Genomic DNA, 26,309 nt, shown 5'->3' on the forward strand with positions numbered 1-26,309 from the left:
TATGGCGGGACTACAGAAATGAAATGGTATTTGTATTTTCTTCTTTAAAAATATCTTCTGAGGAAAGAAGTGTTAGGTGTAAAAGAAAGGATACCCTGATTAGGTTTACATTTTAAGTAGATTGTGATGATCAGATTCTTACATGGATTAATAGAGAAAGGAGTTGAAATCCTACTGAAAGTTGATTGATAACGATAAAGGTGATATCATTGTACAACTGAAGTTGATTTTCTGAGAAAACTTCAGAGAGTGTTTTTGGGAGTTTGAATAGTTTCTTTCAAAAAAATATATTCGAGCTCCTTCTAAGAGCAAAGTGACTAAGTGAACAGTGACTAATTGTAAACCATTGAATATCCAACTTAGTGAGAAAATCAACACAAAATGAAGAGCTGATAAAACATACATTTCAAAATTGGAAACTAATAGAGAAAATGCATTGTTAATTTGATTGACTGGGTCTGGAAAGGTCACTCATGGAAATGGTGTTTTGCAGGAAGGCGGAAACGTGCCTAGAGGTCATAGCAGCATTGCTGGGTCCCCGTGGAGGTGCTCCTAGAGGCATTTTCCTGGGGTAGCAGAGATTCTCACCGCAGAGCCAGGACATGTCTGGTCTGCATTCATCCCTGAGATCTCTCTCATCTCCCTCAGCTACGGGAAATCAGGCTGAAGCAACCGACTCCGTGATGGAGAAAACCTGGAAATCTGTTCCTATGAGAAGGCAAAAGAAAGAGGCCGAACAAACCCGTAAACTGTTCATTGGCGGCTTGAGCTTTCAAACCACAGAAGAAAGTCTGAGGAAGTACTACCAGCAGTGGGGAGAACTCACAGACTGTGTGGTCCTGAGGGACTTTGCCAGTCAAAGATCAAGAGGATGTGGTTTTGTCACCTTTTCATCCATGACCGAGGTGGATGCTGCCATGGCGGCCAGACCCCATTCCATTGACGGCAGAGTGCTTGAACCCAGACGTGCTGTCCCAAGAGAGGCGTCTGGGCAGCGAGGGGCCCACTGGGCCCTGAAGAAGCTGTTCGTTGGTGGAATTAAGGAGGATACCGAGGAGCATCATCTTAGAGAATACTTTGAGAAATATGGAAAAATCGATGCCATTGAGATCATCACTGATAGGCAGTCAGGCAAGAAAAGAGGCTTTGGATTTGTGACTTTTGATGACTATGATCCCGTGGATAAGATAGTGTTGCAGAAATGCCATGCCATCAATGGTCATCATGCAGAAGTCAGGAAGGCTTTGTCAATATGGGAAATGCAGCAAGTCCAAGGATCTAGAAGTAGAAAAGGAGACCCTTTTGATTTTAGTGTTTCTTGTAGTGGGGGTGGAAATTTTGGACAAGGGCCGGGAACTAAATTTAGAGGAGAAGCTGATGGATATGGAGATGGCCCCAGATCTAGGGATGGCTGTCATGGGTATGGAGGAGGACCTGAAGGTGGGAATTTTGGAGGTTACCCTTGTTATGGAGGAGGAGGTGGAGAATATGGTGGTGGAGGCTCTGGGTTTGGCAACTGTGGTGGGTTCTCTGGAGGTGGTTATGACAATTTTGGAAATTATGACGAGCAACCTTCTAACTATGGTCCAATGAGAAATGGAAACTTTGGCGTTGGCAGGAACAAGGCAGCCCCATACTGTGGAGGAAATTATGGCCCAGGAGGCAGTGGAGGACGTGGGGGTTATGGAGAGAGAAGTGGATATTGAGCTTCTTCCTGTTTGCCCTGGGCTTCACTGTCTAAATAGCAGAGGATGAGAGCCCAGATAAACACTTTCAGGCTTTTGAATTAAGGATATTAAGGAAACTCTTATCTCAGTCATGAATAGATAGTGATGCGGCAGAAGACAACAGAACAGGTCCAGAGAGCTTTTCTGTTGGTGGATTGGAAGGCTGTATAAAAAGACACTTGTGAATTTTATGCAAGTGAATTTGAAAACTTTGATGAAATAGACTTTTTTTTTTTTAGTAAAAGACAAGTTACTTGTCCTCTTCCTGGAGGGGTAAAAGAAAATAATTTTATATCATATAATGAAATTATATTTAAACTTAGAAGGCTTTCTACCAAGAAAAAAATGCCTTGGAGATAGTTTCTTAGCTTCTTCCTGTTTCTTTGTTGTCGTGGTCTTTGTGAGATTGTAGAAGCATTCCTTCTTTGATAACATTAAATTTGCAAGTTTCAGGTGACATGAGAAAACTTTTTAAAGATTTTACTCAAGTTTTGAAAAGCTATTAGCCAGAAGTATGTTGTAATAAGAAATAATGTTATTCATTGAATTTTAGAGTATAGAAGCAGTTGTAGATTTTTTATTTAATAAAACAATTCTAAAAGAAAAACAATTATAGTTTGTCTGCTTTCATTTATAGCTTTTTGTACTTTAAATTTTTACCTTGTAATATTTTCTCTACTTTCAAGAGATATTGACATATAGTACTATATATTTTGAAAATGTGTAGCATAATGGTATGACATCTGTATCATGCAGAGATTACCACAATAATATTATTTAACATCCATCATCTCAAATAGTATTAAAAAGATAAAGAAAAAAAGATTTTTGTGCGTGTGATGAGAATTCTTAAGAGTACTCTCTGAATATCTTTTCTAGATATCAACAGCAGCGCTAACTGTACTGACCACAAGTCCACGCGCTGTAAGCACAGTGAGGCCAAATAATACCAAAATGTGGGAGTCTGTAGCAGAGAAAGATTGATTGCAGAAGCATGCAAGGAGATGGGTGGCTCATGCCTTAACCCCCAAACTCCCTGAAAGTTTTCAATAAAGCCCTTTTCTAGGAAAGGTGAGGGAGGGGCGTGGTAAGTTGTTGCAAACTTCTTGTTGTCAGATCTTAACGTCAGGGTCACATTTAGGTAATGATTTTCTTGTAAAGTGAAAGTGTTAGTCACTTAGTAGTGTCTCTTTGCGACCCCATGGACTGTGGCCTATCAGGCTCTTCTATCCATGGAATTCTCCAGGGAAGAGTACTGGAGTGGGTAGCCATTCCCTTCTCCAGGGGTTCTTGTAAATTGCCACAAAACAAATGTTATTCTCTGTTCTGACAAGAAAGGATAAGTCAAAGCTGTCCCAAGTCACAGCTTTCACCCTCTGATGTCCATGTCGTGGCTAAGAGGTGGGGTTCCCTGCAAGGGCCTGTTACCCTGCCCAAGATCCTTGGTCCAGCACCCAGTCTGGATCCTCCTACCAGTACCCAGGCCAGGCTGAAGAGGACGATCTCTGGTGGGCAGCTTCCTCAGGGCCAAGTCCCCAGACTGCTGTCCAGCCGTCATACTGAAGGAGCCAGTCACCCAGGACCCAGCTGGCCCTCAGGTTCTTTGGTCCTCCCACACAGTAGGGGCCATGTCCCCTGGCCTGCAACCCATGCAGATTGCTGCTGCCAGTAGGTCACAGAGGCCATGGGGATAGGGAGAGGTCCTCCTCCATTTAAGACTGTATTAGAGTCCGCTGAGTGCAGCCCTTAGCCTGGAGCTGCTGCTCAGTGCCATTACTTGCCCCACCCTGTTACCAAGCAACGGTTAAGGTGGGGCCATTAGTGGTCGTGCTCAGTCATTGGTTGGCACCACAGTGGGCCCTTCCCCCAAGCAGTGACTCTTACTTGGCTCATTCAGCCAAGGGTTGATGGAGTGGTGGTCATGAGGTGGAGAGTGAGGTAACAGGCAGAGCTTGGCCTTCTCCCAGGGGCACTCCAGCTCATCCAGCCTTTGGCCAGCTGGTGAGCTGGGGGTGGGGGATGGGTGCCCAGGGATCAGGCTGGGGCCTGTGTCATGCAGAGCTCCAGAACCCTCACTGACCTTGACCCAGGCCTTGGGGTAGTGGTGAACCTCTCCCCCATCCTCGTCTCTGTGGCCCGCACCATTTGGGTGGCCTGAGGAGCCTGAGGATTTGTTCAGCCTTAGATACACAGATATTTCTTACAAGGTACAGGAAAGAAATTTTGGGCACTGTGTTCTTCCAGAAAAAGGAAGTAGTAGGAGGAGATACAACAAAGAATGCTCTGAAAAGTTCTTAGTTATGAGATACCTTTTACTAGGATAGAGGAGAGGCTGGAAAAATAGAGGCTGTGCATATTTAAGGATGGAAGAAATGGTTAGATTCAATAGTTTTTGTACTAGTCTGAGGCAGAAAACCTGTGGGTTGCCGTTAGTCTGCGAGAAAACCTATGTGTAAGTCTTGATGACAGTGCGGTTATTATACACAGACACTCTGGAAAAGAGAGAGTAGAATCCACTGACAAATAGAGGTAAAGCAATTTCGGTTGTTTTTTGATATCTGAATGAACATTTGATATAATGGTAAATTTGATTTAATGCACTCAGATATTATACGTTGTATATAATATTTAAACATTTTGTTGTTCAAAATCCTAAAAATGTGATAGAGACTCATGAGATGTTTATTTCCCTTGGAACTTAACTTATTCTTTAAACTTTTCGAAGAGTTTTTAATCAGTTCTTATAAGAACAATGTGGTACTTTGGGGCAAAGATGCAGCCCAGCCCTGGAGGCCAAGATGGAGAAGTTCTCCATGGCCACCGTAACCTTGCCCTTGGTGCTGTGGCAGACATGGGGAGGAAGGTGTCCCAGACACTGAGGAGCACCACCATGCGAAAGGTCGGGAACTTGGCTTCACTGAAGGTGTCAGGCAGGTTCCTGGCCAGGAAAGCCAAGGACAAGGTCCCCAGGGCTAAGGAGCCCAGGTAGCCCAGGACACAGTAGAAGGCAGTGACCAAGCCCTTGTTGGACATGATGAGGAGCTCCTTGGGCTCATAGTGAGTGTCCATCTCAAGAAAAGGGGGAGAGACTCCCAGCCAGACTCTACAGATAATCACGTGGATCCAGGAGCACACGGGAAAGACATAGCAGCTCCTGTTACCAGCAATCGCCTCATGGTTCTTCCTGGTTTCCTGGCCTTGAACGCCAAGGTCACAGTTGCAATTTTGGCCAAAACAGTGGCCACAGCCACAGTGAACACAGCCCCAAATGTGGTCTGTCGGAGGACGCAGGTGGCTGTGTGGGGACGACTGATAAAGAGTAAGGAGCAGAGAAAGCACAGGAGGAGGGAGATGAACAAGTAAGTGACATCCCTAGAGAATCATCAAAGGCCAGGAAGGTCAAGTCCTTGGGGAGGGAGGCAGTGATTTCTCTCACTGTTTGGATGCTCTTAGGCTGGGCACTGGATACAGAGCATTAGGCTGCTCTGCAGCTGGGGAAAAAGCAAAGACTCGGTGTTTCAGTTTCAGAAATTCTTCATTTTTGGCCTGTTTTTTTTTTTTTTTTAACATGATCACCTTTGTGGTCACTGTATAGACAGACTGCCTATGATGTAATACTCAGATACAAGATTAAGATTCTGTATTCATAACATAGGAAGAATGCTTTCAGCTACAGGTAAGACAAGACACAGTCAGCCTGGAGCCTGAATCTTCAGCATATGGTGGGTCTAGGCTGGCTCAGTGATGTCACCAAGGATGTGGATTCTTAATCCTGTGAACTTATTTCCCCAGGTATCCATTCTCTCTTCTTAGAGCCAAAAACTGCTCCTGGCCTCTCTCTCTCTCTGTCCTTTCAGAGACAAGCTTGGTACCTGCAAACACATGTATGTTTTATTGTGGGTTCTCAAGTCCCATGTTCTTTATTTCTCTCTTGTTTTAAACACTACTTTGATGTTGCAATCCTTCAGTAAGTTCATGAGCAAGAAAAGTCTATTTTAAAGTTAGCTTATTCATACCTACCTATTTATCTGCCAAATGATGGAAGCCTAATTAATCTTACTGTTAAGATGATTGGAACTGTGCAGTATTGATGGAAGAATTCAAGTCATTCAATATTGTTTATATTTTAACAAATAAAAGCACTATAACCCTTCTATACTTTATATTTTATGATGTTGGAGATACAGAAGTCTTCAAGTTTCTATCTCATGTAACAGCTACTTTTAAGGTCTCTAGGTTGTGATTTAGATTAGAATGTTGTGTCTTTTTCTCTTTTACATGTTTCTCTCCAGGATGGAGAAGATCCCCTGGAGGAGGCAATCCACTCCATTATTTTTGCCTGAAGAATCCCATGGACAGAGAAGGCTGGCAGCCTATAGTCCATGGGGCCTTAAATAATTGGACACAACTGAAGTGGCTTAGCATTCATGCACTCAGCCTGATGTTCTGTGCTGAGTATAATTCTGGTATCAAGCACTCAGCATCAAACTTTTTAATGTGTCACAATGAAAAAGAACTTTGTTCTTTATCCCACATTTCCCTTCTGTTGTCATCTCTTTTTTTTTTCTACCATGTTTCATCAAAAATGTTCTCAAAATATTTTTATAATGACACACTTTCTTTGTTATCTTTCTTTACAAGGGCATCTCAGACAGCTCTAGTGGTAAAGAACCTGCCTGCCAATGCGGGAGACATAAGAGACTCGGGTTTGATTCCTGGGTTGGGAAGATCCCCTGGAGAAGGGAATGGCAACCCACTCCAGTATTCTTGCCTTGGGAAATCCTATGCACAAGGAAGCCAGGTGCACTGCAGTCCATGGGGTCACAAAGAGTTGGACACGACTGAGCCTGCAGGCACATCTTTCTTTACAAACTTAAAAAAAATGGAGTATAATTGCTCTACAATGTTGTGTTAGTTTCTTCTGTACAAGGAAGTGAATCAGCTTTATATATATACATATATATACACATATCCCCTCCCTCTTGAGCGTCCCTCCCACCCCTCTGTCATCACAGGGCACCAAGCTGAGCTCCCTGTGCTATGCAGCAGCTTCCTCTGCCATGCTTAATTGCTCAGTGTTGTCTGACCCTTTGCAACCCCATGCTCTGTAGCCTTCCAGGCTCCTCTGTCCATGGGGATTCTCCAGGCAAGAATACTGTAGTGGGTTGTCATGCCCTGCTCCAGGGGATCTTCCCAACCCAGGGATTGAACCTAGGTCTGCTGCACTGCGGACTTATTCTTTACCAGCTGAGCCACTAGGGAAGCCCAAGAATACTGGAGTGGGTAGCCTATTCCTTCTCCAGGGGATCTTTCCGACACAGGAATTGAACCAGGGTCTACCGCATTGCAGGCGGATTCTTTACCAGCTGAGTTACCAGGGAAGCCGCAGCAGCTTCCTACTAGCTATCTATTTTACACACTATAGTGTCTATATGTCATTTCTACTATCCCAACTTCTCACCCCCTCCTTCGTTCTTCCCCCACTGTGTTCCCACGTCCATCCTCTGTATCTGCGTCTCTATTCCTGCTCTGCAAATCAGACAACACTGAGCGACTAGGCATGGCAAACCAGTGACATTTTTCTAGATCCCACATATGTTCATTCAGATATGATATTTGTTTTTCTCTTTCTGACATATTTGTTTTTCTCTTTCTTCGCTTAGTATGACAGACTCTAGGTCCATCTCAGTTCAGTTCAGTTCATGTCAGTCACCCAGTTGTGTCTGACTCTTTCCGACCCCATGGACTGCAGCATGCCAGGCCTCCCTGTTCATCCCCAACTCCCGGAGTTTACTCAAACTCCTGTCCATTGAGTTGGTGATTTTATCTAAGCATCCCATCCTCTGTCGTCCCCATCTACATTGCTGCAAACGACCCAGTTTTGCTCCCTTTTATGTCTCAGTAATATTCCATTGTACCACATCATCTTTATCCACTCATCTGTCAAAGGACATTCAGGCTGCTTCCATGTCCTGGCTATTGTAAATAGTGATGCAATGAGCATTGGGGTACATGTGTCTTTTTGAATTGTGATTTCCTCAGGGTATACATCCAAGAGTGGGATTGTTAGGTCATGTAGTGGTTCTAGGCTTAGATTTTTTAAGGAGCTGGTATAATGGTCTCTATGGGTGTTAAATTTCATCAAATGCTTTTTCTGCATCTATTGAGGTGATCATGTGATTTTTATCATTTGTTTTGATAATGTGGTGGATCACATTGAATGATTTGTGAATGGTTTGCATCTTCAGAATAAGTCCCAGTTTATAGTGGTGTATCATCTTTTTAGTGTATTGTTGAATGTGATTTAAAAATCTCTTCAATTCCAGTGGTGTGAGATAGGATATCTTCTTCGGATTATGCACTGATTGGATTACTCACTCTCCATAAAAGGGGGACCAGAAGCATGTTTTCCAGCAAATCACAGACTGCCTGCATCTGAGTAGTGAGTGGGTCAGAGGACAATTTCCAAAATGGGAGAAGCCACACCAATGAGTGTTCCAAGCTAGCCTCTTCTGGTGAGTGAGAAGTCCATATTGATGTCAAAAGCGGCCATTTGTATCTTTCTTTTCCTTTTGTGAAATCACTTTGTTAGCAAATGGTAATTGTTAACACAAGAAGATATTTTTTGAAGGTTATTTCCTTGGGGTTAATGTTTGTTAAGACATATTTAAGATTTTGTATATTTTTGTATATAAGGTTTTCTTAGAATAACAGACAAAATGTGTTTTCCTTTTTGACCAAAGTTACTAGGAAGTGGAAATACCTTTTGACTTTAGAGTGTTTAAACTGTTCTCTGCTCTGGAAAATTCTTTATGCATAATGTATTTGGTCTTTTCTTCTTTTTTTAAAATTCAATTCTTTACTCAAATATGTCCTTAGTTCTCTAATCTCATCATTCATCACTACAGTTAATTTCTTTCTCTGTTTATTCCTTCTGATCTCTCTTCCTCCATCCCATCTACTTTTTCTCTCTGTCTCTTGAGTTGGTCTTATTGTTTATCACAGGACCAAATTATACCCAACACTGCATTAAACGCTCATTGCTCTATTAATTTTTTCCTCTTACCAAGATTAAAATAAACTAGAGAAGTGAAATTGTTTGAAATTCTGAGTCAGGAGTTTGAATACACAGCTTGATATATAATAAGTGCTCTGTAAATTGGAGGATCTAATAATTTCCCTGGGCTTCCCAGGTGGCTCAGTAGTTAAGATTCTGCCTGCCAAGCAGGAGACATGGGTTCAATCCCTGGGTCAGGAAAATCTTCTGGCATAATAAATGACAACCTACTCCAGCATTCTTGCCTGGAGAACCCCATGGACAGAGGGGCGTGGCAGGTTACAGTCTATGGGGTCACAAAGAATCAGACATGACTTAGTGACTAAATGGCAGCAGCAGCAGTGATCTCCCCACCAAATTGGGACATTTTGGCTTATAAGAGGAGTAGTATTAATAATTATGGCATGACAAAAAGAATGAAATGAAGCTTGTTTTTCCTTAAAAAATCTTCTGAGGAGAGAAATGAGAGATTTGTGAGGAACTGTGCACTTATTAGGTTTACAGTTTAAAAAGATTATTGTGAGTAGAGTCTTAAAATGGATTACAGGCATAGAGAATTTAAAATCTTAGTGACAATTTATTGCAGTTTACCACAAAAGAGATTATGTCATTTTATGCTTTGTAGTTGGGTAAATTTATTCGAAAAATTTTAAAAAAAGTTTAATTTAAAAATTAAAATGAAAAAAAAGTTTTTTTTTTTCAGTTGAGTTTGCAGAATTTCTTTCAAAAAAGATATCTGAACACTTTCAAAGAGCAAAGCAATAAGTATTAAACATTAAAGTTCCCATTATTCATCTCATTATTGAGTATCCAACTTAGTAAGAAAATCTACACACACACACAAAATAATAGTACATAAGATTTAAAAATGGAAAAGTTCACTCAGTGGAAATGGTATTATGATGAAAATTGAAAGATACTCAAGAATTATTTGAAAAGCTGCAACGTTTAGGTGGATTCAGAAAGGAAAAGTGAAAGTGTTAGTCACTCAGTCATGTCTGATTCCTTGTGAACCCTTGGACTGTAGTTGCCAGGCTCCTCTGTCCATGAAATTCTCCAGGCATGAATACTGAAGTGGGTAGCTGTTCCCTTCTCAGGGGGATCTTCCCTGCCCAGGGATTGAATCTGGGTCTCCCACATGGCAGGCAGATTCTTTACCTACTGAGCCACACCAACAAGTGTTCCAAGCCAGCCTCTTCTGGTGAGTGAGGAATCCATATTGATGTCAAGAGTGATCCTTTGTACCCTTTTTTTTCCCTTTTGTAAAATCACTTTAAGTTATCCAGGGAACCCCTCAAAAAGGAAAATGGAGGGTTAACTGATAGAAGCATGGAGTGGCAGGGAATCCAGAATGACACTCAGTGGCATAGGATATTAATACCGAAAAGTGAGTTTAGGGGACACTGAGATATGGGTGGTGTATTTGGAAAACTAATTGGTTCAACTTGGGATCTGCTCAGTGAGAGTTGAGTCACAAATATTATGACTGATGTGGTGGGTGGGCAGATGGATATTCGGGTCTTGAGGCTGAAGCCAATGGATGAATCTGTGAGCATTTCTAGTTCATGAATGTTACGGAAGCCAGGGAAATGGAGGGGATTGCCTGGAAAAAGGTGAAGATGTAGAACAGATGTGAGAACAGAACCAATTTCTAAGAAGCATCGATCATTAAGTGAGATAGGGGAGAGAGGGTTAGGAGGAGGGGAGGAAGAGAGTCAGGGAGTGAAAATGGTTATTTATAGTGGGAAAAAGGAGCTTGGTGATGAGAGTATGGTGCAGGGGAATACTTGAGTGAAGAAGGGAGTTGGGGGTAGAAGTGAAGATGTAATGTCTTGGGATTCAAAGAACCCTGTGATCTCTTTGTCTGAATATTGGTGGATTTGGGGGTATCACCATGTGTGTGGTTGACAGTGACAGAGATTGGAAGGTGAAAACATTCTTTAAGAGGATGGTGGAGGGGCAAGTTTGGAATTGGTACTGGGTGATGACCTGGAACTTTCTATCCTTGAGTTCCATCTGGCTGATGCCCCAGGATTCACTTCTCCGTGTCTGGTGCCTGTACTAGCAGGATTGGCATCAGTTGGGAAGCCAGAAATCACATTGTGGGTCTCTCCCTGGATTCACTTGGGTTTAGATCCAGAAATCAGAGTTATAACAACCTTGTGAATGCCTGTGATACAGAAGGTAATTTGCAATTCATTTCAGCAGGGAGAGAGGAGGGTGGTTATCCAAATACTATGAGAACATTCTCCATGACTGGCAGTCATTTCATTCCCCCCCTCCCCTTATTTAATCATCTTCTCTTTTTATTCAAAGTAAAATTTCATTTTGCTTTCAAAGGACAAGCTCAAAAGTAATATGATGCCTCAGACATTGGAGAAGAAAAGACAATACTATTTAGACAAGTCAGAGCAGAGCCACTGTGATGAAACTCCGCTTCCTATAAGGCTGACCAGCTGCATTTCCTAGAGACCAGTCACAAGGATAACCTCACATCCTGGCAATGTGGTCAGACACCGTCAATGCTAGGGGACCTTGGGAAAGCCCCCAGCAAGTCTGTGCATTCAGGAGACTTCAGGGTCTTCAGGCCCTACAGCCCAGTAGGAGAACCTTTCAGGACCATGGACAGCGCAAATGTTTCCAGGATCTTTGCCCAGCTTAGTGTGGGTGAATCCCTGGGCCGTGTTGGTGCCTGATCTCTGCACACGAGCCCTGAGCCCATCCTTGCCCATTCTTCAGATAGGGCAGAGCTGGACCCAGGATTGGGGCTCTTCCTCCCACACACCCTCTGCAGACAACCAGTAACAGATAGAGATATTCATCAGCAGTCTTGGAAAGTGAAGAGCAAGGAAGAGATTGGCTATGGCCTGGAGGGCAGACAGGCTTGCCAGGGAGGCAGAGAGAGCCAGGAGTCCTGAGAGCTAGATTTAAAAATAGCAGAAAATCGTCCTGGAGACACTGAATGATGTGTGGCCCTTGGGAAGTAGTTTATGGTGGGGGTGAGGGGGTGGGGAAGGGACATCCCTCCATGATGCTTGCGTCCTTGAATGTCAGCCCTGTTTCTTGATCTGGATTGAGATGCTTTGTTATATTAACACTGTACTCTGTTAAACCCTTTTGTTTGGCAAATGTGGGAGGAGGAAATATTTCTGTGGGTAAGAGGTTGGGTTTCATGTGACAGGAAGAAAAATTTTTGCTTGTCCTTGTGCACCTCAACTTCTATTTATTGTGATTTTAAAAATTGAATTTTATATTAAATTCTACAGAGATTATCTAGCCTGAAGGATTATTTAGTGTTTTATATGTTTTCTTACATTGTTTACACTCAAGGAAGAAATGCCTAAAGAGATTTTATATATAGACATAAATTTCATTGAAGTATAGTTGATCCACAATGTTGTGCTGATTTCAGATGTATGACAAAGTGATTCACTTACACATATATATTAACATTCTTTTTCATTACGGTTTATTATAGTCTATCTAATATACTTCCCTGTGCTATACAGTAAGACCTTGTTTATCCATCCTATATGGACTAGTTTGCATCTGTGCTGTGCTGTGCTTAGTCACTCAGTCCTGCTTGACTCTTTGTGACCCCATGCACTGTAGCCTGCCAGACCTTCTGTCTATGGGGATTCCCCAGGCAAGAATACTGGAGTGGGTTGCCATGCCCTCCTCCAGGGGATCTTCCCAAACCGGGGATCTAACCTAGGTCTCCCACATTGCAGGCAGATTCTTTACCGTGTGAGCCACCAGGGATGCCAAAGCTCCCAATCCATCCCTCCCCTTCTCTGTCCCCCTTGGAGATCACAGATCTCTTCTCTAAGTTTGTGGCTGTGTTTCTGTTCCCCAAATAAGTTCATCTGTGTAATTTTTTCACTTTCACATATAAGTGATATCATGTGGTATTTGTGTTTTTAAAGAGATTATATTTTTAATGTTAATTAGCTCTGTAGAAATCTTATTTTATTCAGCTTGCTTTTACATCTCATTCTAATGTAAGCTACATCCTTTTTTCATTTTGTGCTAAATGCTAGATCAAATGTAAGACATTTTAATGTAAATTTAATTAGCACTTATGCATCCCGTTACATCCTTATCTGTTGCCTAAAAATTTGTGGCTATTTTAAAAAAATTAGATTTAACGTTAGATTATTAAGAAGGAACATATTCTCTAAAAACATTTGATGTGGAAAATGACTTGCCAGCAAACTTATTGTTTTGCCCTGAAATAGGTCTGGAGTCATTGCAATTTTTCCACCTCAGAGCGTGGGACACTTTATAATTTTGTAATTATTTAACAAACAATTGTTCAATAAACAATTCATTTTACTTAGAAACAACTTATTCAATAAAACAAGAACTAAAAGAAATTGAGACTCCATTCTTTTTTATTTTATTTTATTTTTTATTTTTGCCTGTGCTGGGTCTTCATTACTGGGTGTGGGCTTCCTCTAGTTGTGGTGAGCAGGAGCTACTTTCTAATTGTGGCTCAATGGCTTCTCATTGCAGTGCCTTCTCTTGTTGGGGAGAACAAGCTTGAGGGTGTGCAGGTTTCAGGTTTCACTTGGTCTTAGGAGATATGGGTTGTGGGTTTGGGCTCTCGAGTGCTGGCTCATTTGTGGTACATGAGTTCAGATGCCCCACAGCATTGTGGGATCTTTCCAGACCAGGAATTGAACTGGTGTCCCATGCATTGCAAGGCAGATTCTTAACCACTGCACCACCAGGGAAGCCCTAGACTCCATTCTTGAAGAGCAGATGCACAGACTTTCTTGCTCTCTCATCCAGCACAGAGGCAGCAAGCTGAAAACAACCTGGTGCTCTGGAAAGCTGGCCTGGGTGGCCCCAGTGCACCTTCCATCCTCCTCTGGGCTCCCACATCAAGACCTCCTGCTCTGGTGATGCTTCCTGCTAATGCAGCAGCTGCCTTTACAGCAATCATGTGGACACTTGGAGGGGATGAAGCTACCTTAGGTACCAGTTCTGCCTCTGGCCAGGGCAGAAACTGCCATTATGGGCATGTGTGTGAGTTCATGTGCTTGGAAAGGAGAACAACCAGCTTATGTGGTGTTGGCCCAACCCCTATGGCCCTGACCCAAATGCCCCCTAGGGGAAGAGTGGTATCAACTTAGATTTGCAGCCCCAAGCTCTTGAGTTCCAGCCATGCCCCCAAACAAAGCAAGGATGGCCATTACACCTGGGAGGAGCCCAACCTCCTTAGGTTTCCTGTTCCAGCCCTTGGGTGCCCTGATTCAGAAACTGTTTGTTCATTGTTGTTGTTCAGTCACTCAGTTGGGTATGACTTTCTGTGACCCCATGGACTGCAATACTCCAGGACCCAATCCTGGGTCCAGCTCTGCCCCATCCGAAGACTGGGCAAGGATGGGCTCAGGGCTCGTGTGCAGAGATCAGGCACCAACACGGCCCAGGGATTCACCCACACTAAGCTGGGCAAAGATCCTGGAAACATTTGCACTGTCCATGGTCCTGAAAGGTTCTCCTACTGGGCTGTAGGCCTGAAGACCCTGAAGTCTCCTGAATGCACAGACTTGCTGGGGGCTTTTCCAAGGTCCCCTTGCATAGATGGTGTCTGACCACATTGCCAGGATGTGAGGTTATCCTTGTAACTGGTCTCTGGAAAATGCAGCTGGTCAGCCTTATAGGAAGCGGAGTTTCATCACAGTGGCTCTGCTCTGACTTGTCTAAATAGTGTCTTTTCTTCTCCAATGTCTGAGGCATCATATTACTTTTGAGCTTGTCCTTTGAAAGCAAAATGAAATTTTACTTTGAATAAAAAGAGAAGATGATTAAATAAGGGGAGGGGGGGGAATGAAATGACTGCCAGTCATGGAGAATGTTCTCATAGCATTTGGATAGCCACCCTCCTCTCTCCCTGCAGAAATGAGTCTCAAATTACATTGTGCCTCACAGACATTCAGAGGGTTGTTACAACTCTGATTTCTGGATCTAAACCCAAGTGAATCCAGGGAGAGACCCACAATGTGATTTCTGGCTTCCCAACTGATGCCAGTGCCACCAGTATAGGTACCACATACCAAGATCTGAATCCTGGCACATCAATCAGATAGGACTCAGAGACAGAAAGCTCCAGGTATTTACCTGACAGAAGTGAGAACACATGGCCACATATACGCACACGCAAATATTATATGAAAATGATCATACCATCTTTATTTATAGTGGAAAAATGGAAATACTCAAATATACATTGAAAGCGGCATGGATAAACACACTGTGATATACAATAGTGTGAAATGCTACTCAGCAACAAAAGGAAGAGACTGACAACATACGCATGAAATGGATGAATTCCAAAGTCATCATCAAGATGAGTGAAACATGGCAGACACCAAGAGGTCATACTGTATGATTCCATGTATATGGACTTAAAGAACTGACAGAATTAATCTGTTGCTATAGAAGTCAGAATAATTGTTTCTAGGGTGGAAGACTGGGGACAAATGATCGAAAGGATTTATGTGGGAGCTTTCAGGAGTAATGCAAATACTCCATATCTTGACTTGGCTGATGTAATTAATAGATATACATGCAGGAGGAAGAGGGTTCAATTTCTGGGTTGGGAAGATTCCTGGGGAAGAAAATAGCAACCGACTCCAGTATTCTTGACTGGGAAATCCCATGGACAGAGGATCCTGCTGGACTAAGTCCATGTGGTCACAAATGAGTTACAGACAACAGACTGACTAAATAAAATCAGCATATACATGTATATATATTTGCAAACTTACCAAGTGTAAGATCTACATGTCTCTGTGTAAAATATCTTAATTGAAAGCATAGAGCCCTGTAACACTACACAAAATATTCAACCAAAGCATACATTCTGTGAGCGATTCTACTGTAGGATGAAGCAGTTCTCCTGGGTGCTTGAGTCACACGGCTGATTCTTTCTCCAGGGTGGTTGGGAGGATGACATGGAACTGTTTGTCATTTTCAGACTGAAGTATTGCTTCTTTTTTCCCCCCCTAAATTGGATGATTTTTCCATCTCCATGTGCAAATTTATGGGAGAAACAGAAAGAGAAATAATGCTGAAATATTCCTGGAAGTAATTATTAACATCATTTGTTGGGAATTTCTTGACAAAAATATGAGGTTCATATTGAAGCATGGATCCCAGGGAAAGTCTGAGTGTTTTTCTTCCAGGCTTAATGTACTTATCTTTGTTTTTTGCATCTCAGAAAATTGAAGATATGAAAGTAATCATAAGATGATGAAGTCTGGCCCACTTACCTCAGCCATGAGGAGACTGATGTCAATATCACACCAAAGTTAATTTCAAAATTAGGACTGAAACCAAGGTCATACTCCTACATCTCACCTAAATCCATCCTATTTATCCCTTCATTCATTTTCCTTCATCATTATCAAGTAAAGGAAGAAAAGTATTTTGTAATGTCTATCAGTTTCTTCAAGTACTATTTGCCTGTGCCAACAGTCCTTAAATTACATCTTTTATAAAAAACACCAATGTTCTACAAAATGTAAAGATGTTTTCTACAGGAAAAAAAAAATCCTGGCCAAAGATGTTTGGCAAGTCCCAAGTTCTGTGGCTTCTTTGAAAGATTACAAAGCATAGGCATGGTTAAGGCTCAGAGCACACCAGCAGTGAAACATCTGTTTGGCAACTTTGTGGAATTCATGAACTAGTATAACTTAGTTATGATATAACGTATCAAGAAAAAGTTTCATTGATGTTTCTGTAACTCCAAGGTTTGGACTCAGCTTGCTGCTGCTGTTATTTAGTTGCTAAGTCCTGTCCTACTCTTTTGCGACCCCATGGACTATAGCCTGCCAGGCTCCCCTGTCCATGGGATTTTCCAGGCAAGAATACTGGAGTGGGTTGCCATTTCCTTCTCTAGGGGATCTTCCTGACCCTGGATCAAACCCATGTCTCTTACATTGTTTGATAGGTTCTTTACCATTGAGCCACCGGGGAAGCTCTTGGACTCAGAAACCAATAATTCCAGAAAAGTAAAATCATTCACTGTGCAGATCATATGTGGTAAGTATGCTATTGCCCCACCCTAGAGATGCTGAGTCAGATATTGCACAGTAAGCTGAGACAGAGATGCGAACAGGTTCCTGTACCAAGAGTCAACGTGTGGTCTCATCACACTATTGGGTGAGGGGCAGACCCAACTGCCAGCAGAAGAGAATATATCAAATTAGGCAACAGCATGGACGGGGACAGGAAATCATCTTACCACATGGGTTTGGATGGTAGAGCTGGAAAGGATGTAGCTGTCAGACTCTGTCTTTTTACTCATACTTCTAAGCCACTTTACATAGTCCTCTCTCACCTGGAAAAGATGGTAAATGAAAATCTTGCATTTAAATACATTCTAGATATATGCACGAATGCTACCAGAAATAGTATTTATTTTTCCAATTATATTTGCAGATAACCCATAGAGGCTATATCAAACAGACTGAACTATGAGTGATTGTGTGTTAGTGGCTCAATCATGTCTGACTGTTTGAGACCCCATGGACTGTAGACTGCCAGGCTCCTCTGTCTATGGGATTCTCCAGGCCAGAATACTGGAGTGGGTAGCCATTCCCTTCTCCAGTGGGTATTCCTGGCCCAGAGATCATACCCAGGTCTTCTGCACTGCAGGCAGATTCTTTAGTGTCTGAGCCACCAGAGAGGCCCCTATGAGTGATTACAGAGATATTATTTGTGGATCAGCCCGTTCATATTCATGTTAATGATAACATAGCATTTATATTATCCCTAAGAACATGAGCATTTTCTATAACTACTGAGAATTGCTTCCTCCTCTCAATGTTGTTGTTGTTCAGTTGCTAAGTCTTGTCCTACACTTGGCAACCCCGTGGACTGCAGCACAGCAGGCTTCCCTGTCATTCAGTATCTGCTTGAATTTGCTCAAACTCATGTCCATTGAGTCGATGATGCCATCCAACCATCTCATCCTCTGTTCCCCATTCTCCTCCTGCCCTCCTTCAATCTTTCCCAGTATCAGGGTCTTTTCCAAAGATTCAGCTCTTCCCATCAGGTGGCCAAAGGATTGGAGCTTCAGCTCCAGCATAAGTCCTTCCAATGACTATTCAGGGCTGATTTCCTTTAGGATTGACTGTTTTTTATTTCCTTGCTGTCCTTAGGACTCTTAAGAGTCTTTTCCTGCACCACAGTTTGAAAGCATCGATTCTTCAGCATCAGCCTTCTCTATGGTACCACTTTCACATTCATACCTGACTACATGTCTCTCTGAAATCCGTACAACTCCATTGGAGTGAAACCTAGAGATATCTGCCTATTTATTGAGTCAGAATGCAATGTAAAATCACTACTTATAAAGCTTATATGGTCCAGTCAATGCTGGCACTTGGATCTTCACTACCACCGCAGTCTCCTATACTCAGAGCACTGCCCTCGCTACATGTCTTTGTTTGGGTTCTGGGACTGGCAAGGGTTTCCACATCAGCCTTACTTCCTTTCTTAGGCTGGTTGTCTCCCACCCACATTAAGCCCCTCACTGTCAAGCCTAAGGAAGCCCTATGTGGTAGTTTAATGTCCCCCTAACAATTTTCCCCACGGTGCAAATCACAGTTGATTATTCAATGTCTAATTATGCTGTTTCCCATTTCTGATTTCTTCACTGTTCAGAAAGCAGCCCCTGGATTCCCCAGAGCCAAGCAAGTAATAATCGTTAAAATCCAATTTGAATATTAAAAAATGGAAACCACTGTCCCCCAAACTTTAGTTTTGCTGCTGTCAGATCCCATATTCGTGATCTGAGAAGAACGGGGATGCTACCATCCAATACTCATTACAGATTCATGAGTTGGGAAACTGGAAAATTGGAAAACGGAGACTTGAACTCCCAAAGGGGAATCAAGATGGTGGAGTGGTAGGATGCGGAACTCACCTCATCCTACAGATACATAAAAAATGCTTCTACAAACAGGGGCTTGAACTCTCGGACTCAGTGGAGAATGGTAGGCTTGGGGAAAATGAGAACACACCATCAGGCAGGAGGGCATCACGTGGGAGAGAAGGGCTAGCTAGGTAAATCCATGAGAGGACCCCAGTTGGCAGCTGGGAAGAAGACAGGATGGGTCCTATTACCTGCTGGTTGAGGAGGCAGTGGACCAGGAAGATGTAGACTCCCTGCAGGACATTGGTGATGGTGAAAGCATAGGCGAGGATGGATCTGAGGGGTTCCTTTATCAGTTCAGCGAGAAAGAAGCCAAGGCACCAGGAACAGCCCAAGAGGAAGAGCTGAGCAATGGCTTTAAATGTCAGCATCCTGTTAACACCAAGAAGGACAGTCACCAACCCACCACCTTCTCTCTTGAGTAGTATGTTGTCCTGTCTTCAGGCCCCATCTGCCTTCCTCTCCAACTGTAGTAGTTTAGTCCCTAAGTTGTGTCTGACTCTGGGACCCCATGAACTGTATCCTGCCAGGCCTCTCTGTCCATGGAATCATTCAGGCAAGAATACTGTAGGTTTCCATAGGTTGCCATTTCCTTCTCCAGGGGATCTTCCCAACCCAGGGATCAAGCCTATGTCTCCTGCATTGGCAGGCAGATTCTTTACCACTGAGCCACCTGGGACACTGTTCTAATTACTTGTGAACTTTTCTCCAGCCAGGATGGACTTGGAGAAACTGTGGTTGTGAGCGCAATATTTGGAAGTAATGGCTATCATTTCCACTGTGAAAACTGTAATAGGTGAACATGAGTTCATTCCATGGTGTTTTCCTCTAATATGAATATTTATAATTGGAATCATATTTTGTGGTGGTGATTGTTAGTCGCTAAGTCGTGTCCGACTCTTCTGACCCAGTGGACTGTAGTTCGCCAGGCTCCTGTGTCCATGGGATTTCCCAGGCAAGAATACTGAAGTGGGTTGCCATTTCCTCCTCAAGGAAAGGTATTTTACCATTATATTTTTTTAATGTGGCAAAAACACATAACACAAAATTTACTACAACTATATTTGAGCACGCAGTTCAGAAGCATTAAATACATTCACATTGTTGTACTACCATCAATACTATCTTTCTACTGAGCTTTTTTTCACCCTGAAGAACTGAACCTCTGTATCCAAAAAACAATAAATACCCATTCCTTCCTACCCTTAGCCCTTGGCAACATCAACTCTACTTTCTGGTTCTCTGAATCTTCTCATTAATTTCAAAGTTTCACATATATATGATTTTACGGGTGATTCTCATTTGACAGTAGTTCCTAACATGGCAACCCACTCCAGTGTTCTTGCCTGGAGAATCCCAGGGATGGGGGAGTCTGGTGGGCTGCCATCTATGGGGTCACACAGAGTCGGACACGACTGAAGCGACTTAGCAGCAGCAGCAGCAGCAGGCTAACATGGTAGGCAACTCTTTACAGATGACTGTTTAGGGGCTTCCCAGGTGCCTCAGTAGGTAAACAATCTGCCTGCCAATGCAGGCGACATGGGTTTGATTGTTGTGTCAGAAAGATTCCCTGGAGGAGGAAATAGCAACCCACTCCAGTATTCTTGTCTGGGAAATCCCATAGATAGAGGAGCCTGGTGGGCTACTGTCCATGAGGTCACAAAGCGGTGGACACCATTTAGTAACTGAGCATGCATGCATGCTTGAAAAAGCAGTCCTTTAGAACTACAACCTACGCTAAGCCCATTAAACTGTCTAAACCCATTTTACCTTGTGTTTTGTATCTTGGACACATCTTTATTGAGGGAAGAGAGTCGGTCCCTCAAAATCCACAGGGTTATCGAATAAAAGATTAAGTTTATCTGAAAGAAAAAGATACTAACTGTGGACCAACATACAAAGTCAAATTTTCTTTTAATGATGGCCATTCTGACCCGTGTGAGGTGAACTACTCACTGTAGTTTTGATCTGCATTTCTCTGATAGTTCATGATGTTCAGCACCTTTTCATGTGTCTCTTGGCCATCTGTGTGTCTTCTTTGGAGAAATGTCTGCGTAGGTCTTCTGCCCATTTTTTGATTGGGTGTGTTTCTTCTCATACTGAGTTTTATGAGAGGTTTGTATATTTTGGAGATTCATTCCTTGTAAGTTGCTTTGTTTGCCATTATTTTCTCCCATTCTGAGAATTATCATTTCAATTTTTTAATGGTTTTCTCTGACGTATGTGTACTGCCATGTGTAAAGATGCCATGTGTAGATAGCTACAGATAGCTAGTGGGACCTCACTGGGTGTTCTATGATGACCTAGAGGGGTGAGATGTGGGTCGGTGGGAAGGAGAGCCATGAGAGAGGGGATATATGTGATGGCTCAGAAAGTAAAGAATCTGCCTGCAGTGCGTGAAACCAGGGTTTGATCCCTGGGTCAGGAAGATCCCTTGGAGAAGGGAATGCCAACCCACTCTAGTGATCTTGCCTGGAGAATTCCATGGACAGAAGAGCCTAGTGGGCCATGGCCCATGGAGTCGCAAAGAGTTGGACATGACTGAGTGACTAACATGGTACAGGCTATAGCTCATGCACTTTGCTGTGCAACATTCCAAGGCAAGTATCCCCTAAGGGAAAAAATAGAGAGTCAAACTAGAAAGCACTGAAGATCATGGGAAAAGGTATGAGATTTTATAGTTAGAATATGTTGAAACTTGGGGACTTCCCTGGTGGTCCAGTGGTTAAGACTCCATGCTTCCAATGCAGGGAATGCAGGTTCCATCCCTCATCAGAAACTAGGATCCCACATGCCTCATAGCACAGCCAAATAGTTAGAAAAGAGAATATATTGAAATTCCTTTGGAGCAGACTGGGGATACTTGAACAATATCACCAAGGAGCTCCTGAAAGCCCACAAAAGAACATGCATGGGTGGTCAGGTGGCACAAACACAATGCAGTGTGGTGTCTCCATCAATGCCTTTCCTTGCACACATGGGCCATGGGCAGATATTTTCCAGGCTCATTTCAGATAGTCTGTGGCATGTGGCTGAATTCTAGTGGATGAGATGTTGGTTGCAGTGACATATGCCTGAATCCTACACAGTCTTCAACTGTCTTCCCCTCCAGCAACAACCAGTGAGGTCATGTGTCAAAATAATGGAATCATAAAAAAAAAAGCTGAGGACTCCCCTGGTGCCACAGGGGCTAACAATCTGCCTACCAATGCAGGAGATACGAGTTCAATCCCTGGTCTGGGAAGATCCCACATGCCTTGGAGCAACTAAGTTCATGTGCGAGAACTATTGAGTCCATGTACTGCAACTTCTGAAGCCCTCATGCCTAGAGCCTGTGCTCCACAACAAGAGAAGCCACCTCAGTGAGAAACGTGAGCACCCAAGAAACAGTAGCTCCCACTCACCACAACTAGTGAAAGCCTGCACAAAGCAATGAAGACCCAGCACAGTCATAAAAAAAGTAAAGCTGAATCTCACATGGGGAAGAGCCTCTTGATCCACACTGGACTTTGCAAAAATAGCACACAAAAACATATTTGCTCTGTCGAGCCATTGAGACGTTGGGAATTCTTTGTCACTGTAGCACACTTTAGCCTAAACTGACTAATCATCAGACTATATACTAAGAGTTGAACAAACTGAAGAAGATTTAAGAACACTTGGTGAAATAACTTCCAAATCACAGAATTTTATCATAGTCATAATTATATTTTTACACATCCACTCATTTGTTTATTCAACAAATATAGATTAAGTATATATGGCATGCTAGATATTAGTGATACAAGGATGATTTTGTCTCTATTCATCAGCATTTAAATATGCTCAAGGTTTTTTTTCCTTTTTTGATTTTTAGTTTTATCATTAAACATTTTATTTATTTTAATTGGAGGCTAATTACTTTACAATATTGTGCTGGTTTTTGCCATACATCAACATGAATCAGCCGTGCGTGCACATGTGTCCCCCCATCCTGAAGCCCCCTCCCAGCTCCCTCCCCACACCATCCCTCTGAGTTGTCCCAGAGCACTGGCTTTGAGTGCCCTGCTTCATGCATCACGCCTGCACTGGTCATCTGTTCTACATGTGGTAATATACATGTTTCAATGCTGTTCTCTCAAATGATCCCACCCTTGCCTTCTCCCACATAGCCCAAAACGTCTGTTCTTTACATCTGTGTCTCTTTTGTTGTCTTGTTGTAGGGTTGTCATTACTGTCTTTCTAAATTCCATATATATGTGTTAATATACTGTATTGGTGCTTTTCTTTCTGACTTACTTCACTCTGCATAATAGGCTCCAGTTTCATCCACTTATTAGAACTGACTCAAATGCATTCTTTTTTATAGCTGAGTAATATTCCATTGTGTATATGTATCACAACATCCTTATCCATTTGTCTGCTGACGGACATCTAGGTTGCTTCCATATCCGAGCAATTGTAAACAGAGCTGCAATGAACACTGGGGTACATGTGTCTCTTTTGACTCTGGTTTCCTTGGTGTGTATGCCCAGCAGTGGGATTGCTGGGTTGTATGGCAGTTCTATTTCCAGTTTTTTTTTAAGGAATCTCCACACTGTTCTCCACAGTGGCTGTACTAGTTTGAATTCCCACCAACAGTTTAAGAGAGTTTCCTTTTCTCCACACCCTCTCCAGCGTTTATTGTTTGTAGACTTTTTGATGGCAAAAATATGCTCAAAAAATTTAAATAAAGACATATGCTCAAACATCTGCTATTAAAAGGAAACAAATGAATGTTAAAATAGTACCTAGTTTGCCCTCCTACACTGTTGGTAGAAATGTAAATTGGTAAAACTGGGATGGAGATCAGTACAGAGATTCTTTAAAAAAGTAAAACTAGAACTACTATATGATTCAGCAGTCCCACTCCTGAGCATGTATCCAGAGAAAGCCATACTTTGAAAAGATACATGCTCCCCAATGTTCACTGCAGCTCTGTTTATAGGATCCAAGACATGGAAGCAACCTAAGTGTCCATCAGCAGAGGAATGGGTAAAGATGTGGTACATATACACAATGGGATCTTAATCAGTCATGAAAAGAGTGAAAGATGCCATTTGCAGCAACATGGTTACAACCAGAGATTATCATACTAAGTGAAGCGAAGTCAGAGAAAGACAAATATCATATGCTCCTGCTCATATGTGAGATCTGAAAACAATACACAAATGAATTCAAATACAAAAGAGAAATAGACCGACAAACAGAAAACAAACTATGGCTACCAAAGGGGAAGTGGGGAGAAGGATGAATTAGGAGGTTGGAATTAACATATACACATGACTATATATGAACAGGTAAACAATAATGACCTACTGTATAGCATAGGGAACTATATTCAATTCTTTGATATAACCTATAATGAAAAAGAATCAGAAAAATATATATATATTCTTTTATATATATAAAAGTATCCATAGATATATACTTTTCCAGATTCTTTTCCATTATATATATATATATATATATATATATATATGGCTGAATCTCTTTACTGTACACCCGAAACTAACACAACATTGTAAATCAGCTATACTGCAATAAAAAATAAAAAATAGTACCTCTTTTGATCTTCAAATTAAGTTGAATACTACATACCACACACACATGCTCTATACACACATGGCACCTGAGGCAGGCACACACACACACACGCCATAAACCTACCAAGATGACTGCTGATACGGGTCCTAAGAAACTCAAGATGAATCCGTTCTCTAGGTTGATCCAGCAACTGAAAAACAGAAAGCAACAGTGGCAGCATTTAAAAAGTGATCTGCAGTAGAGAATATTTATATATGACTTTTTGGGCTTCCCAGTGGCTCACTGGTAAAGAATCCATCTTCTATGCAAGGAGATGCAGGAGATGTGGGTCCAATCCCTGGGTGGGGAAGAGCCCCTGGAGAAGGGTATGGCAGCCCACTCCAGTATTCTAGAGAAACCCATGGACAGAGGAGCCTGATGGGCTACAGTCCATAGGGTCACAAAGAGTTGGATACAACTGAAGCGGCTGAGCATGCATATAGCATTTACATGTGTCAGGCACCATTCTAATACTTGGAAGTAGAGAGTATTACTGTCTTTCATTTGCAGGTGAGAAAACCTAGGAAAGAATTTAACTGTCCTCAGAGTCACCAGGCTAGTAAGTGAGGAACCTTGAATTTGGAACCAGGTAATCAAGTCTAGAATTCATGCTCCTTGAATTTTATGGAAGCATTTGGTTATGACAGCAAAGATTTGTAAAGAATTTCAAATGTCTATCACTTAGAGGTTAATTTTAAAATGCTGGTAAGAATATACAATGTAACACATTAAATGATGATGTATATCTGTATTATTAATGTAGAAAAAGTCCACTACATATTATTTTTTTTTTATTTTTATTTTTTTATTTTTTAGTTTTTTATTTTTTACATTTTAAAATCTTTAATTCTTACATGCATTCCCAAACATGAACCCCCCTCCCACCTCCCTCCCCATAACATCTTTCTGGGTCATCCCCATGCACCAGCCCCAAGCATGCTGCATCCTGCGTCAGACATAGACTGGCGATTCAATTCACATGATAGTATACATGTTAGAATGTCATTCTCCCAAATCATCCCACCCTCTCCCTCTCCCTCTGAGTCCAAAAGTCCGTTATACACATCTGTGTCTCTTTCCCTGTCTTGCATACAGGGTCGTCATTGCCATCTTCCTAAATTCCATATATATGTGTTAGTATACTGTATTGGTGTTTTTCTTTCTGGCTTACTTCACTCTGTATAATCGGCTCCAGTTTCATCCATCTCATCAGAACTGATTCAAATGAATTCTTTTTAACCGCTGAGTAATACTCCATTGTGTATATGTACCACAGCTTTCTTATCCATTCATCTGCTGATGGACATCTAGGTTGTTTCCATGTCCTGGCTATTATAAACAGTGCTGCGATGAACATTGGGGTACATGTGTCTCTTTCAATTCTGGTTTCCTCAGTGTGTATGCCCAGAAGTGGGATTGCTGGATCATAAGGTAGTTCTATTTGCAATTTTTAAGGAATCTCCACACTGTTCTCCATAGTGGCTGTACTAGTTTGCATTCCCACCAACAGTGTAGGAGGGTTCCCTTTTCTCCACACCCTCTCCAGCATTTATTGCTTGCAGATTTTTGGATCGCAGCCATTCTGACTGGTGTGAAGTGGTACCTCATTGTGGTTTTGATTTGCATTTCTCTAATAATGAGTGATGTTGAGCATCTTTTCATGTGTTTGTTAGCCATCCGTATGTCTTCTTTGGAGAAATGTCTATTTAGTTCTTTGGCCCATTTTTGATTGGGTCGTTTATTTTTCTGGAGTTGAGCTGCAGAAGTTGCTTGTATATTTTTGAGATTAGTTGCTTGTCAGTTGCTTCATTAGCTATTATTTTCTCCCATTCAGAAGGCTGTCTTTTCACCTTGCTTATATTTTCCTTTGTTGTGCAGAAGCTTTTAATTTTAATTAGATCCCATTTGTTTATTTTTGCTTTTATTTCCAGCATTCTGGGAGGTGGATCATAGAGGATCCTGCTGTGATTTA

General features: G+C 42.1%; 2 protein-coding genes across 7 annotated transcripts in view; one reads left to right on the plus strand and one right to left on the minus strand.

Annotated features, from left to right (window-relative positions):
• Positions 1-584: 584 nt before the first annotated feature.
• LOC101106076 (heterogeneous nuclear ribonucleoproteins A2/B1-like) lies at positions 585-1,706 on the plus strand. The gene has a single exon (XM_042250044.1). The coding sequence runs from the start codon at positions 603-605 to the stop codon at positions 1,704-1,706; it is 1,104 nt and encodes a 367-aa protein (XP_042105978.1). The 5' UTR covers positions 585-602.
• An 11,468-nt stretch (positions 1,707-13,174) lies between these two features.
• LOC101106326 (adhesion G protein-coupled receptor E3-like) overlaps positions 13,175-26,309 on the minus strand; it is a 142,939-nt gene continuing 129,804 nt past the window's right edge. For 4 of the 6 annotated variants that reach the window (XM_060416301.1, XM_042250047.2, XM_042250052.2 and 1 more), the window contains 5 exons: positions 24,422-24,488; positions 20,504-20,595; positions 18,925-19,105; positions 17,039-17,134; positions 13,175-14,550 (listed from right to left, as the gene is read on the minus strand). In XM_060416301.1, coding sequence (XP_060272284.1) covers positions 14,233-14,550; positions 17,039-17,134; positions 18,925-19,105; positions 20,504-20,595; positions 24,422-24,488 — 754 coding nt within the window. In that variant the 3' untranslated portion in view covers positions 13,175-14,232. Of the gene's footprint in view, positions 14,551-14,956; positions 15,820-17,038; positions 17,135-18,924; positions 19,106-20,503; positions 20,596-24,421; positions 24,489-26,309 lie in introns of those variants that run through there. The other 2 variants (XM_042250048.2, XM_060416302.1) reach the window with 2 other exon arrangements.

Source organism: Ovis aries, chromosome 5, assembly GCF_016772045.2.
Source record: "Ovis aries strain OAR_USU_Benz2616 breed Rambouillet chromosome 5, ARS-UI_Ramb_v3.0, whole genome shotgun sequence".
NCBI classification, from domain to species: Eukaryota; Metazoa; Chordata; class Mammalia; order Artiodactyla; family Bovidae; genus Ovis; species Ovis aries.